Here is an 18846-nt window from a genome sequence, read left to right on the forward strand (position 1 = left end):
AGCTGCTGTGCGCTGGCCTCGAGACAGTGCGTCCAACCGGGGCCTCTCTCATCCATCACCGCGTGCCTCCCCATATCAGGCCAGGTTTGGTTACAGTGGCTCAGGGAGAAAAGAGAGAGCTCCATTGTCACGGTCTCTCCACGCCGCAGCGAGATGTCCTCGCTGCCGCCGCGGGTTCCAGCAACTCCCCGACCCGCCCCCGCCCCCAGCGCCGTGCCGTTCGGCCGCGTTGGCTCGTCGTGATTTCTCGTGATTTATGTCACACTATAGCATGTGCCCGGAGACTGAGGGGTGGTGATGTCATGGTACAGTAAGCGAGAGGTGGCGGGTTCCAAAGAGGAGTGAGTTCATTGGGAGCGCTCCACCATCTGGGTTTGATTCTGTTTGCCGGGGCGGAGAAGGAGAAGCGGACCTTTAGCTGGGCGGGGGGCAGGAGAGTGGGGGGAGGGGTTGGGGGGGGGGGGGGTCCCAATGAATGGTCAATGTCCCAGAGAGTCCCCACTCCCAACCATTAGTCATCTTCACGGAAAATGACCGTTCTTCGACACGTCCGCCTCTTCATCTCTCTCCATCTCTCTCTCAGTTTCCCCTCGCTCTCATACTCCCTCTCCCTCCTCTCTGTCATCCATCTCTCTCCTCCTCCTCTGTTCCCTGCAGGGTCTGAGGTAGGCTATGGACCCCCCTTAGCTGTTCTCTGTTTCCCATCCCCATAGGCTTCTGTGATGAGACGGGTGGACAGAGAAGGGGCCTCCCATGGCCTTTGTCACCATGTCCCCAGGAAATGGGATCACTCACCACAACTCAGCAAATGCATAACTGGGTGTTTTAATAGATGCTTTTTTTTTTTTTTTTTTTGTACTTGGGATGATACCACAGGCTATGTGGTAGTGCTTCTTTCACAACACCCCCCAAAACTCTTTGTTCTTCAATCTAGGTGTTAAAATCTTACATCTCATAATCTGCATCATTTAGGAGTGCCTGGCCTCATTCTGTCTGGAAGGGATGCATCCACTGTGAAACACAGAGACGAATCGTTATAGATTTTTAATGGCGGGGGGAGGTGTTGGCAGGGGAGTCCTCGGGGTAATACGGCTGAGGGTCTGGACCTGACGGACAGGAGAGATACACTGAGTTGATTCATGGGACTTCAAGCCACTGGCTTTAGCTCGCTCACACTCAAGCTGAGTAGTCTGGTTCGATTCTCCTCCGCGTTCTCGTGGGACGAGGGGGCCAAACCTCCAGTGTCCACGGTCTGTGTGCCGATCTTGTCTGGGATTTTGACAGCATGTATTTATTCATGTTGGAACTGGAACTATTCGGCATTATTCCATCATGCGTTTTTTGCAACCTGACCATTTTGGACGTTGTTATTATAAAAAGCAAGACGTTTCTTTGCTCGACATAGTCGTGTTGCTCAAGGTTGTTCCCGTGTGTCCGACTGTGTTCTGACTGTGTTCTCTTTGCCCTTGTCTCGGTCGTGTCAGCTCATCCACAGGAGCGCAGGTTTAGAATGCTAAACCGCACAGGGCCTCGGAGATGGTGCCAGGCTTGGCAGCCATAGCCAAACTTGCCAGTCTAGACAATGAGGTGATGGTCTCAGCAAAGTGGGCTGTCAATGGGAGGATGCTTGAAAACGCCCCGGGGGAAATAGGATACCCATTCCAAATACGATCAGGATGTCTGTCGTTGTGTGATTTGGGGCTCTGTATGTTTGTCTTTATTGTGTAATCTGGTGTTTAGGTGTGTGTGTGTGTGTGTGTGTGTTGAGGTTTAGCTGCTTTATCGTTGTGCCCATGCAGGGGTGTGTGTGCCCTGTGGGTTTAATGAAAGAGTGTGTGTGTGTTTGTGTCCGGGTCCTAAACACAGACACAAACACACACACACACAGGCTCTCTTTGTGCTCGGCTGACTGTCTGAGGTTCTTTGTCCTGGAATGTTCCACGTGCCGACGGACCACCATTGTCATCCCTGGATACAAAAACCTTCCCTATGCGTGTTGGTGTTTGCTGATGATTTGAAATCAAACAATACAAGCTTTTAAACGGTGCTCATGCGGAGGGGGGAGGGGGGATGGGTGGGGGGGTGGGGGGGGGTCAGTAAATGCTTTTCATGTTTGTGAGGGGTCTGGAAAGCCACAGCTGGTTGCCCACGCTGATGCCACTGAAAGGCCCCAGCTGAGTTCTGAATGCTTTGGGAGCACAGATATGGTGCCAGACAGACCCCCCCCCCCCCCACACACACACACACACACACACACACCATGACGGTAGAAGAGCACCGTGAATGCAGTATGAAGGAACAGTGTGACATGACCAACATTCTTTTGAGTAGTGGAGTCGTCAACCAACTAGGATGTCAGACTGGTGTCTTGTTATTCTGTTCCAGAACTGAAATGTGAAGGACCACCTTGCGTCTATTGCATCATTTGGCTCTCCGTTTTCATTGGCTAGCTGTGTGACACGGTTCGTCATCACTGCTGGAAGGGTTTAGCTTGGCCTGAATGGAAATAAGTTTAAGGCCTGTCTATTTCACAAGAGGCTATCTTAACCTCACCAGCTCAATCAATGGACTGGCTGGAGGTAATCCTCATAAATCTGTTTAATAGTTAGCAGATATAATAGGGAAAGTTCTTTAAATTATCTCAGTAACAGTGTGTGGCTGTTTTTAGTGGGGTAGGGCTACATGACCTCATACTTAGACTTCAGTAAGAGAAGTTGTAAGTGTTTTCACTGCCCTCAACAGCTTCTCCAAGTAGCTACAGCGTACACTGAATCTGTTTTTGATTTCTGCTTCACAGGTGTCCAACCAGCCAAGAAGTCTGGCATCCCAGCACCCAGGGAGATCGCTCCCACCGTCCCCAGAGACCGCGTGTCTCTCCGGGACCAGCTGAGAACGTCCACAGCCAAGAAGATGGTGCCCAGCTCCAGCACCTCCAGCCTGTCCACCCTGGCCAAGCAGCGGGGCTCCGCGAAGGGGCGGGCGGACGCCGAGGGCGTGGACAAGGGCCTGCTCGAGTGCCAGGTGAAGGAACTGCTGGCGGAAGCCAAGGCCAAGGAGTTTGAGATCAGCAAGCTGAGGATGGAGCTGCAGCGCTGCCGGGGCAAGGCCTCCTCCTGCTCCCCCTCCTCCGGCACGCCCTCGCCCCAGGAGGGAGGCCCCGAGCAGGGGCGGGCCCTGCCCGGCGAGGCCCTGGTCCTGGTGGGGGAGCTGAGGGAGAAGAACGGCAAGTTCCAGCGAGAGCTAGCTGCTCTGAGGGAGGAGAACCAGAGCCTGAAGGAGAAGCTGCTGTCCCTGGAGGCCTCTCCTCTCTCCAGCGACAGCACCTCGAACGCCAGCCCCTCCAAGCCCTCCGTCAACGGGCTCCCCGCCGCCGACGCCGCGTCCGAACTCCCCCGCCTGCCCGCCGGCGGAAGCCCACTCCAAACATCCGTCTCCTCCGGCAGCGACATCACCAAGGGCTCCCCCTCGCCCGACTCCTCGGAGTTTGAGAAGATCCCCTCGCGGTCCGACTCGGCGAACAGCGGCGTCGGCGGTGCGAAGGGCCCGTCGGCGTCGGCGGGGGGTCGCGACCCCTCGGTGGAGAGCCTGACCGAGCAGATCCAGAAGATGGAGGAGAGCCACCACAGCACGTCGGAGGAGCTCCAGGCCACCCTCCAGGAGCTGGCCGACCAGCAGCAGGTGGTCCAGGAGCTGACGGCGGAGAACGAGCGCCTGGCCGAGGAGAAGGGCCTCCTGCAGGCCTCCCTGCAGCAGCAGAGGGAGAGGCTGGAGCTGCTGGCCCAGAAGAACGAGGCTCTGGCCTCAAGGCTCCAGGAGCAGGCCCTGCTCCAGGCCCAGAGGGAGGAAGAGGAGGAGGCGGACGCCGGCCAGGGGCCCCGTCTGGCCGAGCTGGAGCAGCGGTACTCGGACCTGGTGGAGGGCTCGCGCTTCGAGAGGGAGAAGCTGGTGGGCATCCAGCAGCAGCTGACTGGGAGCCTGAGAGCCCTGGAGCAAGAGCACCAGGACGCCCAGGGCCAGGCGCGCTCCCTCAGGGAGGAGAGGGACGGCCTCCAGGCCCGCGTGACCAGGGAGGTGGAGGCCGCGGGTCGGGCCGCCCGGGCCCTGGAGGAGCTCCGGGCCGCGGCGGACGGCCTGAGGGGGGAGAACGGGCGCCTGAAGGCCCAGGTGGACGTGGAGAAGCAGAAGGTGTGCGAGCTGAAGGCCATGCAGAGCGCCAGCGACAACACGGAGCTGCAGGGCCTGCTGAAGGCGGCCCATCTGGAGAGAGACAGGCTGGAGGGGGAGGTGACGGAGGGGCGGCAGGAGCGGCTGCAGGCCCAGGCGGACGCGGAGCACGTCCGGGCCTTGCTCTCCAAGGTGGGTGAGATACGGGGGGAGGGGGAGTCGGCAGGTGGGTGAGGGATTCTTTAGGACTGCATACACAGGCACAGAACATTCTTGAAGGCTCAGAGGGACACTGTATCACACATTCACGCATCTCACATTCAACAGAATTCAATGAAGCTTGAGCATGATATTGTAAAAAGACTCTCGTGTGGATTTAGAGGAGAGCAAAGGTTAGGGGAACATATTTTCCTTGACAGGATTTGGAGGAGGAGGTCTCTATCCCTTCCTTGTTAGCACCAGGTGTGCACAGGGATTAGCAAAGAGCCGTTTCGTCTTTGTGGTAAAAGTGCAAACACACGCCTCCCTGCTCATATTTAACTGTGCACACAATAAGTCACTGTCTGGCTGCCATAATGGTTTGAATAGCACTCCAGCCTAGACGGACTATATATCCTGTAGGAGCTGGGATCTCAACCCTGACCAGTGAAGTCATATCCTGTGAAAGGGGATCATTGCCCAAGCCGTGGTTTTCCCCCCTGACATCTCACACAACCCAATGTCTGGGTTTGGATTGTCATCTCTTGCTGATGATGTCATCCCGGGGTGTGTCCCCAGCAGCTCTGACTCACCGTTGTGATGTCATCACTGTTGGACGGCGAGCCGAGGTGAATCAGACTCAGCCTCTGTAAATGAGACGCACGTAATCGACTGGAGAGGGTTTAATGTCACACACTCGTTTGTGTTTCCATGAGATTACTGTCAGTTCATTGAACTGTAGAGGCAGGAATCTCTCTGTCCTTCTCAATTACCTAAAAAAACAGGGCACTGTACGACGGTGTAGGTGGCACCTTCAGCAGGTGTGTCGCTAGGGACCCGCAGGTGGCACCTTCAGCAGGTGTGTCGCTAGGGACCCGCAGGTGGCACCTTCAGCAGGTGTGTCGCTAGGGACCCGCAGGTGGCACCTTCAGCAGTTGTGTCGCAAGGGACCCGCAGGTGGCACCTTCAGCAGGTGTGTCGCTAGGGACCCGCAGGTGGCACCTTCAGCAGGTGTGTCGCTAGGGACCCGCAGACATGCAGTGGTGACTGTAAAGTCGTTTGGTCGAGCGATTTGCCAAACGTAGCGTTTGCCGCCATGTTGAGCTGCACCGAGTCATGGATCACTCCAGGATGGGATCCCTCCACATGGCAGGACACACTACACCGACCTACCCTGTTAGCCAGATCATCAAAGTATGTGATTCAAACGGGCAGTGCACCAATACCTTCTAATAGCAGTGAGAGGGAGTCAGTCTGGCTCCGGACCATGAACTATAAACGGAATCAAATCAGTGAGTCATCGTCGCCTTTAATCTCAACTGGGGACAGACCATCAACAGCTGTTGCTTTGGTTCTTTCACCTCAAGTTCATGCCCCGGCGCAGACACTAGCAGTGTCAAAGTGCACTTCAACATTTCCTGTTCTTCACATCAGACTGTGCTGAATCAAGGCTGTGATAAGATCACGTTCACACACCACGGGATATTTCGTGTCTGAACGGGCCGAGGAGCACACACGGTCTCTCTGTGTCGCTGCAACGCCTCGCACGTCGTCCTAATCAGCTGCCGTCGAAAGGGATTCAACCCCGGCAACAGCGCCATCTCATGGTGGCCACCGCAAAACACAATCCCTCACCGTCGAACCGACTAACCTAACCTGTCGTGTTGTGTGTGTGTTCCCCCCAGACGGAGGAGGAGTGTCGGCTGGTCCAGCAGCGGGCTGAGAGGAGGGAGCTGGACCTGAGTGAGAGGGTCAGCGCCCTGGAGGAAGACAGGCAGCAAGCCGAGGCCCAGATCAAGGACCTGAAGGAGACCATCTTCGAGCTGGAGGACCAGGTGGAGCAGCAGAGGGCGGTGCACCTGCACACCAACCAGGCCATCCTGGACCTGGAGAGTGAGTGTCAGCCCCTGGCTCCACCCCGGGCCTAGCGTAGAGCTTCTCGATGGGACCTTAGGGAGGTCCTACCTGAGCTGCTTGTGGGAACAGCTCATGCTGTTGGTCAGGGATGAACAAATGAAGTATTGTGGGGGGTTTTTCTCCCAGGTGTAGGGGTTAGGGGGGCTAGTAGTCTTCCTCTCTTTCTCACTCCTTCTCTCCTTTTCTTCTTCCATCCCTGTCACTCCGAGTTGTTTTCTCTTTTCATCTCTCTCTCTCTCTCTCTCTCTCTCTCTCTCTCTCTCTCTCGCATGCATCTAGATTTGCACTGACAGCTTGAGCCCTGTGTCTGGATGTTACAAGACTTATGACAAACTAGGAAAACGTCAGACAGATCATGTAGTCATGTATATAACTAATGCCAGCCCTGTGATCATTCTAAACACAACTTTAGTCAATGAAAAACACGTTGTGTCTTGAGATGCATACTCCACACAGCTGTAACGAGACACACTTTGAGACTGCGATAGATGAACACGCCTACCATATTAGCCTTCAGAAGATTTTTTTGGGGGGAAGCATTCCAGTATGAGCTTCGTGGGATGGGACATTCTTCTGGGAACATTTTCTCACAGACTTCCCACCTTCCCCCCCTGCAGACCAAGTCAAGAAGTTGGAGGAGCAGAAGGCTGAGGTGGAGCGACAGCTGAAGATCCTCAGAAAGCAGATGAAGGTGAGTCAGATCATACAAGTCTGGGATCTCCCTCCAGAGGGAGATCTCCCACTGGTCTACCCCAAGTCTGGGAGATCCCAGAGGGAGATCTCCCATTGGTCTACCCCAAGTCTGGGAGATCCCCAGTCTGGGAGATCCCAGAGCGAGATCTCCCACTGTACCACTGAGCACATTCTGCATGTGTGTCGGACGTGTCTCTCCGCTCCTCACCGGCGTGCCCCGCGTGTGCCTCAGGACGAGACGGAGGAGTGGCGGCGCTTCCAGGCGGACCTCCAGACGGCGGTGGTGGTGGCCAACGACATCAAGGTGGAGGCCCAGCAGGAGCTGCGCTCGCTGCGGAGGAGGCTGCAGGAGGAGCAGGAGCACAGCGCCAAGCTCTCCTCCGACCTGGAGCAGCTGCAGGGGGTCGGCAGGTAGGTCGTCACACCGCCCCCCTGGTCCCTCAGCCCTCTCCTCTGGCTCTGTCTAACCCTCCTCCTCCTCTTCCTCCCTGCCTCCCTCCCTCTCAGCATCGGGCTGTAGCCTCGCTGTCTCTCTCTCTCTTTATCTCCTAACACACCCTCTCTGTCCTAGGGCTTGCCACATCCCACTGTGTCGGTGTGAATGTTTTGGTCTGATCCTAGTTCACTGTGGGAGCCAGGTGGGAGACGGACGTTTGGGACCAATTTGTTAAGAAGCTTCCCAAAAGTCAGCTTTGTCGTAGGATATTAGGGGTCTTTATCGGGAGGGGTTGCATTGAATTTTAGTTTACGGCCAATAGTAGTTTATGATTTCTCGATTTAACAAAGTGTAATCTTAATACCTCAAATCCTAGGATTTTCTCATCTTAAATCCTTGGATTTGGAGGGGTTTAACAGTCCTGGGATTTGGCAAACCCTGTTGATAGATTAGCCGTTTTCTCCTGCAGTACTTCTCTCTGTATCCTCAAGCAGCTGCAAACTCTCTGGCTGGCCTGGTCCGTCTCAAACCAACGACCTGTAGCAACACTAGCCTGTCACTTCACTACTACCAGCACCATGTAGACAGACGCACGTGAAGGTTTCCGTGGTCACCCCTTTGGATCGCATTCTAGAACAAATAAATGTAACTTTGCATAACCGCGTCAGTTGTCAGGAAAACGGATGCTGGTGAAATACAACTGGACAACTCTGTGCTGTTGTGTTTTTATTTATTTTTTTTACGTTGTGTTACCACCATTTCTGCTGCACCAAAAACGTATTTTATGGATTGAATTCATGGTGTTAGTGGTGTAACACCCTTCAGTCGTGTGTGTGTGTGTGTGTGTGTGTGTGTGTGTGTGTGTGTGTGTGTGTGTGTGTGTGTGTGTGTGTGTGTGTGTGTGTGTGTGTGTGTGTGTGTGAAGGCTGCAGGGGTGTGTGTTACGATGTCCTTCATGCCGATCGCTGGGCCAGTCACCTCCTCTGTAAGGAGGGTCTGTGAGTTTGGACTGTAGAGGGCTACAGGATCTGTATCGCCACTCTACAATTAATACAATTAACTAAATAACCAAGGCTGAAAATCAGTGGTAGGTTCAAACATAAATGCGTACTGTAGATGAAAAAATACAAACAAAAATATCCAGTGTTTTGTTTTCATTCATTTCCGGTTTAGTCAATAAATCATACTTTTTCAGTCACAAAATGTCCATAGTTTGAGCAAAAGCCTGCGCTGGAGGGAACAGTGAAGGGTCTCCCTATTTGGCCCTATTCACAACAGTAAACACCTGAGCTGAAACAGCGCTAAGGTAGTGTGAGGTGCTTGACCTTGGGCCCTCCCGAGGGACTAGGCGGTCTGCCGCGTCCCCTCCCCCAGCTGAAGCAGCAGGAAGCCCCTGTGACAAGGCTCCTTATGTAAAGCCCAGGTGAGTGTCCTGACACTGAATGCCTTGAGAGTGAATGCCCTTAGAGCCAGCTTGCGTGATGCTACTGATCCTCCCACTAACGCACTGCCACCTTTTCTGCTGCTTCTCTCTGTCTGACTGGCTGTCTGACCGTGTGTCTGACTATCTGTCTGACTGTCTTTGTCTGATTGGCTGTCTGACTGAATGTCTGATTATCTGTTTGTCTGTCTGACTGACTGGATGGCTTTCCAAACCTAGAGATGCCTTTCATCTAATTTTCCGAGGGGGTGAGGGGAGATGAACTGGGTTTGCTTCGCTTGACTCCAGCTACTAAACTGTAGATCCTCGGCGCCCCCTGCTGTTGTTGTTTTGAATTACTCCTCTACCTGATACTTGTCCACCACACAGCATGAGGACTGATGATTTGCTCTCTTGCTGTTGAATCATCTGCTCGATCAGGTGGAGGATTATATCCAGATCGCACATGCATATGAACACACAGGACTTGTTTAAGATCTGGTTGGATGGCCCTCCTCGTAGATGCATGGGTTAGGACTGCATTGGTGTAATCATAGAATGCGGTGACTCCGATACGCTACGACTCTAGAAATGTCGACAAGCAATGACAGATTCGGCCCCTAAATGGATTTCATGAGGTTGGTTTATTTTCACATGTCCATCGGTCTTCACCAAGGTGTTGTTCTTGTTTTTCAGACTCGGCCCTGGAGCCAGTTTTGATACCAAGACTGCCGTGGAGGGCCGGTAGGAGACCCCGGCCACACCGAGCCCAGATGAACACAGTGTTATTGTACTGATCTGTTTCCCTCAGTACCACCATGCTAAACGTCACAGTGTATAGAGGTCTGATCACCTGCCAGGGTGACCAGTGCCAATGCAGTATATTCCCAAACCGACAGGATCCACTGATTTACTGTACTCGTGAAGCGGTCCTTTTGGAAATATTTGGAATAAAATGTATTTGTCATTTGCATATTTGCTCAAATGTTTGTGACGATCTTTTCCTTCGGGTAAGAGAAGTGATCAGTGATTTGCAGACACATTTGTTTTTTTCTGTCTTTTTCCTTTGCCTTATAACAGCTGAAATTGCCATGGTAGATAATCGTTTTTTTATTGAAACATAATAATCTGCAGTTGGTGAAATCAGCTCTTGCTGGGTTTACACATGCAGCTCTGAGAATCACAGTTGGTATCAAAAGGAGTTGTCTCACTATCACAACAGGCTGGCCAGTTATATGAACAGTGGAGTTAGATTTACAAGTTTAAATAGATTCTCGTTTGGATTTATTTCTCATGCTTTCCAGCGAGAATCTGTCTGTTTCCTGACATATCTCGTCAACTCAAAATACTGGCATAACTACAACTGAGAGATAATATTACATTTATCCGGACAGGTTTTCTAGTTGCATTATTCACAAACCTATGTTCCCTCTCATCTCTGTCCTACAGTAATGGGCTGTTTGGATTATCTGTTACAATCACTATCTGTTAAGTGGTTTAATAATGTTTACGTTTTGTGAAGTTTAATGACCACATCATTTCACTTCTATGAGATTATCCTTGCAAACACATGTTTGGTGTTGTACAGTGGTAAGTTAGTTGGAGAAAACAAGCCACCTTTCGCTTTTATCCGCAAGTTCTTTGCGCCACGTTGTTCTGTGAGTGTGATGTTGTTATGAACCACTAGGAGGCACTATAAACCAATAATCCAGCGGCTCATTAACTGGGCTCCTTGGTGAGACTTACCTCTGCAATGGACCTGAGTTGTGTGTTGAACCTCTCTCTCTAAATGCTCACCAGTTTGAGGTAAACGCTGAGCTGCAGTAACATGTCACATATAAGCAACACAGGAAGTACGCAGGTACTCAGGAAGACACGTGGAAGCCATGGTGGTAGATGCCTGTCACTGCCCTAATTAGTCATCACTGCCTCAAACTTACAGCTGTGCCTCTAGATCAACATTATCCACTCACAATGTGTGTTCCCATAGAGCTGGTGAAACTGTAGTAGTATTTATTTTTACTATGAATGTTTTACTGCTCATTCTAAAGCAACCCCTCCTTCAGGACAACCCATTTACTCACTTATTCAGGGTAGACATCTGATCATTGTCGCCCATAAACCTCCACAGAGACTTACTGGCATCCTATCAATCTCAGGTTATTATCACTCCCCCTTAATGAGACTTATAATGTGAATGCAGTCTTACAAAAGCCATAGTGCTCAACCAGAGACAAACATTAAGGACTGTTGGTTTTGATGTTGCCAAAAATACCACCTGGAAAAGATGATGTTCTAAACCTGTATCTGTCTGCAGTTCAGCCCTTTATCCAACTACCCAGTGAATGTGCAACCATTTTAAGTTATTTGTAGGTTGAGTGAGTCTGGTTGTATGCCTGTGACAGATCAAAATATACAATGCTGTTTATCCAGAGACGTAGTCAATGTACAGTGTTTGTCTGGTTCAACCTTTTTGTATTTGTCCGTTGGTAAGTCAATAAATGAACTGACTCCAGTCTGGCCATCCTTGTGTACGCTTGTTTGGAGTCTGCTCTCATTGGACGGTGAAACAAGTTCTGCTTCCTCTTCAGATTCCTCACCTCATATCCCCTTACCCATCCGTCAATGACGAGCTCTCATCGCTCACTGCCAGTCTGCGCTAGTTCATAACCTGCGGCCCATTGTTTACAGCAGGAGTCAGGAGGAATCATTTGTACCCCGAACCCTATCGAGCGCTTCATCCTAAATTAGGACAGGTTAGCGGTTATTGACATTGTAATCTGATTATGCTGCCGAGAACTTCGGGTTTATCTGTTGAGCAAATATTACATTGGTCGGGCAATGTGCTGAACAAACATCTCATCATTGGCTGGCTATGTAAGATTGATTGAGCCATTGTTTTGATATGATCCAGCTAGTTAACGATTGCCTTTGCGATAAGACTTCAAAAAGAGAGTTGTGTGCATTGTTTGTACAGACTCTGTCACAACTGTACATGTCAACACTCGTTTTTGCAAGGAAGGCTCAGGTCATGTTGAAGCATAAAATATCCATCGACACTTTGACAGTATGGCACGTCTTGGCGTTATGTCAAAGATACCCAATTGACTACGCCCTGGCGTCCTGTCGCCCTACGACAGAGAGCTATACAATCTCCATCTCCCCCCTGACAGAAATAGTAAAGATATAACCAAAGGAGGAAGCCGAGGGTGGTCGGAGGCAGCAACAAGATAAGACGCATGTAGAAGTGACTCACTCGCTTCGCGGCAATGTTGGATGTTTTGTGAGTTTCCTTGGTCTAGAAATACACCCACGCTGTTAAATGTGGGTGAGTGAACTCCGCCCGGTTCCACACAGTCCTTTCTCCTGCCCATGGGTGATCCTACACGGTGATGGTGTGTCTTTCTCTCCCCACCCCCCCCCCCCCCCCCCCGCAGGGCGCGATTGGACGAGGGGAGTCCGTCGGACGCCGACGTCGGCCCTCATTGGTGTGCGGCCGCCGCGGCCCAGACCCCGCCCGCGGACGCCAACGGCAACGCCGCGTCGGAGCCGGGAGCCACCGTCAAGTCCCTCATCAAGTCCTTCGACACAGCTGTACAGAGTGAGCACACACACATGCACCAACCAAGCCTGCCAGGGTTCAGGAGAACAGCAGATGTCAGTCAACATAAGGTTAATGTTATCCGCTGAAGCCACGGCGGGTCCTCTGTGTGGCTGGGCTGTCCAGAGCTGTGCTGCGTGGGCGGTAGAGGTCCCCATAGATCTATCCAGCCGGCGGGGTGGAAACGTTTTTATTTCGAGAGGCCGGTCTGTTGAATCACCGGGGACATGTTCAAAACCATTCCAGATATTCTGTGGAGGAAGGAGAACGAAGGAAAAACAACATAGTGTTGACACAAACCCTCCCCCCGGTACACCATATCAACTCAATTAAGATTGGCAGGTGGCTGCCATGGGAAAACACAACCAACCACATGCGGTTTTCTCCCCAATATATTTCCAACCCCGAGAAACGGTCCCGTGCTCGGCGTCGTGAGGCGTCATCCGATGTGTCTGCTGTCTCTCAAGAGGGAGTCAGGTGGCTGAGCGGTTAGGGAATCGAGCTCGTAATCTGACGGTCGCCAGTTTGATTCCCGGCTGCGCCAAATGACGTTGTGTCCTTGGGCAAGGCACTTCACCCTACTTGCCTCGGAGGGGGAATGTCCCTGTGCTTACTGTAAGTCGCTCTGGATAAGAGCGTCTGCTAAATGACTAAATGTAAATGTCTCTTCCAGACTGTCCGGGCCACTCGGTCCAGATGCACTCGTCCCCCCGCAGTCCCCTGAGTGGCATCCCCGTCCGCAGCACCCCGGCCGCGGCCGTCTCCCCCGTCCAGGTACGGACCCCTTCTTCTCCCAGGACCGGCCTCACAGGACCTCTCCCCCGTAGCCTACCCTTAAACGTCATAGCATGAGACGTGACTCAAATGCCATGTCATTCTCGTCATGAGGAGGGCTCACGTTCATGTTGAATGCCTGCTGTTGTTGTTGTTTTGTAGAGACATTCGTACATCAAGCCCCTCTCCAAGACACTGGAGAAAAGGATCAATCATGGGGACTTTTCCCATCCAGGTGAGCTGCAACTTTAGTCCAAATAGACACCCTTTCAGTTCAGAACAGTATCTGTTTTCCTGACATCTGTTTGTCAGCCATGTGTCGTGTCACAAGCAACTGTTGTAAGAATCGAGCAGCACTGTATACAGTGGAAGTTCTCCATGAATGCATTCATGTCTTTGCTCTCACTGTGGTTTTCTGGTGTGCGCTCTGCTCAGTGTGATCGTCCCCACTTCCTCCACGCTGGTCGGCCATCTTGGTTTTCTCATGAATCCACAGGGGACAGGACGCTACTATGATTTACCGCTCTGGAAAATTACTTGTTCAAATGTCTAGTCTGTTTAGGCCTTTAAGTGGTCACTGTTAAAATGAAACTAAAGAAGAAAGTTGATTTTACCCAGCTTGTGTTTGGACAAAGAACAACTAATGAAAAGTTTCAGCACATTATGCTATTTTTGTTACCCAGCCAAGCAGTAGACCACCAGATACACAGTGTCTAAGTCATATGACTTAACTTGGTCTTTGGTGCAGGTCTAGAAGGTCCTGGAAAAGTAATCAGAGTACTGTGAGAGAGACACCGACAAGACAGACGGTTCTGGTATAAAATCCAGCCATATTTATCTTCTCCATTTTGTCCCTCCCACCCCTCCTCTGTCCAACATATCCTTATCATCCTCCTCCCTCCTTCCTTCCCTCCTCCCCTCTCCTCAGATAAGTTGGGGGGTGGAGGGGATGACATGAAGCCCAACAGCCTGATGAGGAAGAGCCCCTCTCTGGAGTCGGTCATCAAGACCCCCGCCAACCTCAGCCGGCCCAGCTGCTACAGCTACAACAAGGCCAACAGCAAGCTCAGGTACAGAAACAGCAGGGAGATACAGCTAGCTCAGACACAGGGAGATACAGCAGGGAGATACAGCTAGCTCAGACACAGGGAGATACAACAGGGAGATACAGCTAGCTCAGACACAGGGAGATACAGCAGGGAGATACAGCTAGCTCAGACACAGGGAGATACAGCTAGCTCAGACACAGGGAGATACAACAGGGAGATACAGCCAGCTCAGACACATAAGGGATATTGCCCAACGAGGTGTACAATATCACCTGATGATGATGCGGAGGCGTCCAACGTGCAGCAGAATTATTTTTCCATGGCTCTGGGTGTTGGTATATCACCGGATAATGGACACCCCTGCAGCCAGTCAGAATCGAGTATTCACCCAGACCATGGCATAAAGGGAGATACAGCAGGGAGATACAGCTAGCTCAGACACAGGGAGATGCAGCAGCGAGATACGACAGGAAGATACAACAAGGCCAACAGCTACTTCAGGTACAGGTAGATGCGACAAGGCTACACGATTGTGTTTGGCAGAGAGCCGACTCTGACATCAGCTGTTGCAGCAAGGCAACACTGTGCAAGAGATTGATGAGCTGAAGAGGAACTTAAACAGGCCGAAAGGAATGCCATTACCAGTCCTAGCACAAATTGAAACTCGATGGCATTGTCTCATTCTTATTATTTCACAATCAATCAGCAGTCAATCGAGATGAACTCTTGTGAACACGGTGGCCCAGTTGTTGACCTCTATCAAAACATCACGTCACATACAGGATCATTTTTGTGACGCATTCTCAGTTGAATTGTCAGCTTTTAGTGCACTGATAAACTACAGGCCAAAGTCATTATGGTGCTCGCTAGCTATACAGTTCCCCCAGACAGATGTGTCTGGACAGTGTTTCAGAGAAGAGCTCTCCGTGTAAACTTGGCAGGGTCCTTAAGAAATATTAAACAAACAACGAGATGACATGTGTTTGTTACTGCAAACTCCATTGAACTGAATTATATCCAGTTATGTTTCCTTATGGGAGTTCTCTATTATCTCAACCCCAGTCAACTCCTAAATGCAGTCCTGAACAGGACAGTTGGAAGACAGAAATGTGCGTGTATCTTTTCCATTTATTTTTCTTGAATCCTAATCAAAGATGCAATGCGATTATGCTGTAGATGTCCCAGAGGTCTGACCAACAAACATACACGCACACACGTCACATGTACGATCAAAAGCGCGACCTTTTCCCGAGACTCAGTGTTTGGTTTGGAGTTCTAAGTGTCGTCAGTGTGTCGCACCACCCGCAGTGTCTTTAACAACATGCTTGGTCACGATGGCTAACCAGTCCCGTAGTTGTTGAGACTCAGCCTGGCCATTAAAGAAGTCAACAAGGCCCCGAGCACATGCAGCGATTGAAAGTTCTCAGTGCAATGACCATGGTGTCTCCCAGCCTTCCCATGGCTGCAAACCCGGCTCTGATTAGCTTTGGTTATGGACCTGCCCCGGGGGAGGAAAACCCCACAGAATACACAGCAATATCACATCACAGTATCATAGTTACGGGCTAAACATGGAGACTCACATATCTTCCACACACACCCACACACACACACACACACATGCCATGAGTGTTTCCCTGTTTCCCTGTTTGACCGTGGCTGTGGTGTGTGTCCCTGGTGACAGTGTGGAAAGAAAAGACCCCTTGGCTGCGCTAGCACGGGAGTATGGGGGATCTAAGAGGAACGCTCTACTGAAGTGGTGCCAGAAGAAAACAGAAGGCTATCCGGTAAGGGTCAGGGCTCAGCGGTCAACAGCCTCTCTTAAAATCCAAATGGCTCATTCTCTCTCTCTCTCTCTCTCTCTCTCTCTCTCTCTCTCTCTCTCTCTCTCTCTCTCTCTCTCTCTCTCTCTCCTCTCTCTCTTTCTGTGTGTGTCTCTCTCACTCACTCTCTTTGGGTCTCTCTCATCCTCTTATTCTGTCTCTGTCTATTTCATCATCTCTCTTTTTCCCTCTACCCCCCCCCCCCCCAGCTCTCTCTTTCTCGTATTTCAGAGTCATGATGACATTGTGTTGTTGTTTAGTATTTACAAACGAACCATCACCTCATGTGTCCTCCCCTTGTGTATGGAAGATACAATCAAGGTCCAAGGCAACAACATGGATTAACAGCAAAATCCCTTTATTCACCTTGTGTGTCACCGTGTCCATGGAGCTGAGAGCTCACGTTCACCTGGCTTAGCCCCTTACCTAGCGTAATAGCCTGTTTACGCAGCAGATTAGACTCACCAAGATTAGAGCCAGCATCCTAGCTAACCAGCGCTAAAGCCCTTAGCTGGAGCGAAGGTTCCAGCCAGTAAATAAAAAGCTGAATGAATGGGGTTTGTCCAAAGCCCTGGCATTCCATCGCTGCGGGATGTGCTTGCCAACAGCAGCACCCAAACCTGGGCATAAAATGCACCCGAAGTCTGGGCTCTGTCCGGATGGCTGGGGGTATCTAGCATGACAGAGCACAAAGACAGGGTGATAATGACCCTTCCGTCAGCGCTGACCCTATTGGCCGTTAGCAGCCTCAACAATCAGATGTGCCGTCCAATCAGTAGTTGAACTTCGAGTCACCTCTGTATTTCCAGTCTGTCGCCACTTTGGATTATTCCTGATTCATTGCTGCTGTTCGTGAGGATGCGGCAAATCCTGTATGATGGAAACACGGGACCAAGCGATTGCCTGGCTCCTCACCAAGAACTGGGATGGTGCTGCTTGGAGGTCACCCTCCTTCAACACCTCCAGTGTAGCATGAGCCTCCCTCACCACTCAGCTCTACAGTGAGGGGGGGCGTCACTTTGTAGCTTCTGGAATGCAGTAAGAGGCTTTAACTAATAGCTGGACATTTTTCACTTTATGGAATGAATAGTTCTCGCTCTTATATATGACCCCCCCCCCCCCCCCAACCCCCTTTTGTCCCTTGAACTTAATTCAGATACTTGCCAAGATTTTCAGTTTAACAGCCTGTTTCTGGTAATGCGATCGATCAGCCAGGAGAATGAACTTTAAGACCTGCGCTGGATCAATCACCAATGTGAGGAAGGCCCTCTCTTTCTTGGAATCACGCCTAATCAGTAACAGACTTGTCAGACCTCTTATGTACCCAAGGAATGATATATCTTAGACACCCATTAATCCGAACCAGATCATTTCGAATCTCTCTAGAGGTTTACATAAGATTTGGTCCCGGACACGTGATTGGATGGCTGTGTGACTCCACATGCAGACATCTTCTCTCACGGTAACATAGGCGGTTAGTGTGTGTGTGTGTGTGTGTGTGGGGGGGGGGGGGGGGGGGGGGGGGGGGGGGGGTTGTTGTTGTTACAGTAACCAGCTCAGAGGCTGCGTCTGCTGGGTTCATTACTGGGAAGGAACAGATATGGCCACAGGCCCCCTCACATCATATGGCCGGGGAAAAGGTTACCGTGGAAGGACACGGGACGCAAATTGAGCTTAATCTGGGCTGGGGAAAAGGTCAGAGCTGGCTTGGGTGCCTGTGCGTCAGGCAGGACTCCCGGGAGACAGGCACTAATTAGCTGGCAAACGGCCCGGAGATGGACAGCAATGTCGCAGACACCTGGGCTGTGGGCGTCCGGGGAGGCGAGGCGGCTGGAGGTCCCTCGAAACGACGTCTGCAGAAAGGAAAGCCCCGGGAAGGTGGTCGGCTTCTACGTTGCTCCTCGCCTCCTTTGATGGCGACAAGGCGGTATCTCGTCTTAAAATAGATTCTCTCCCATCTCCGAATTCATGTATTTGCAGGTTGAAGAGGTCAGGTAATTAACAGCCCATGTTCTTGTATGAATATTGAACGGGCTGGCATTGGGTGACAGGGCACTGGCTCGTATATCGTGCTAATGTGTCCCGGCGGAGCCGTCATGGCCACTGTCTCAGACAGCTGCTCTCCCTGAGAGGAGGGAGGCGAGGGGGGGACAGACAGCACCTCTCCCTGAGAGGAGGGAGGCGAGGGGGGGACAGACAGCACCTCTCCCTGAGAGGAGGGAGGTGAGGGGGGGACAGACAGCACCTCTCCCTGAGAGGAGGGAGGCGAGGGGGGGACAGACAGCACCTCTCCCTGAGAGGAGGGAGGCGAGGGGGGGACAGACAGCACCTCTCCCTGAGAGGAGGGAGGCGAGGGGGGGACAGACAGCACCTCTCCCTGAGAGGAGGGAGGCGAGGGGGGGACAGACAGCACCTCTCCCTGAGAGGAGGGAGGCGAGGGGGGGGACAGACAGCACCTCTCCCTGAGAGGAGGGAGGCGAGGGGGGGACAGACAGCACCTCTCCCTGAGAGGAGGGAGGCGAGGGGGGGACAGACAGCATCTCTCCCTGAGAGGAGGGAGGCGAGGGGGGGACAGACAGCATCTCTCCCTGAGAGGAGGGAGGCGAGGGGGGGACAGACAGCATCTCTCTCTGAGAGGAAGGAGGCGAGGGGGGGACAGACAGCATCTCTCCCTGAGAGGAGGGAGGCGAGGGGGGGACAGACAGCACCTCTCCCTGAGAGGAGGGAGGCGAGGGGGGGACAGACAGCACCTCTCCCTGAGAAGAGGGAGG

General features: G+C 52.0%; 1 protein-coding gene across 8 annotated transcripts in view; it reads left to right on the forward strand.

Moving 5' to 3' along the window:
- The window catches only part of specc1 (sperm antigen with calponin homology and coiled-coil domains 1), a 60092-nt gene that overhangs the window by 31511 nt on the left and 9735 nt on the right, over positions 1–18846 (forward strand). For all 8 annotated transcript variants that reach the window (XR_014755120.1, XM_084697732.1, XM_084697737.1 and 5 more), the window contains 9 exons: positions 2798–4356; positions 6048–6255; positions 6897–6970; positions 7205–7383; positions 12266–12429; positions 13103–13203; positions 13366–13438; positions 14132–14273; positions 15937–16039. Coding sequence is in view for 7 of the 8 variants with exons in the window: in XM_084697732.1 (XP_084553858.1) it covers positions 2798–4356; positions 6048–6255; positions 6897–6970; positions 7205–7383; positions 12266–12429; positions 13103–13203; positions 13366–13438; positions 14132–14273; positions 15937–16039 (2603 nt within the window). In the remaining variant the exon portion in view is untranslated. The remainder of the gene's footprint in view (positions 1–2797; positions 4357–6047; positions 6256–6896; positions 6971–7204; positions 7384–12265; positions 12430–13102; positions 13204–13365; positions 13439–14131; positions 14274–15936; positions 16040–18846) is intronic.

Source organism: Hypomesus nipponensis, chromosome 5 (assembly GCF_054491055.1).
Source record: "Hypomesus nipponensis isolate SF chromosome 5, ASM5449105v1, whole genome shotgun sequence".
In the NCBI taxonomy this organism is placed as follows: Eukaryota; Metazoa; Chordata; class Actinopteri; order Osmeriformes; family Osmeridae; genus Hypomesus; species Hypomesus nipponensis.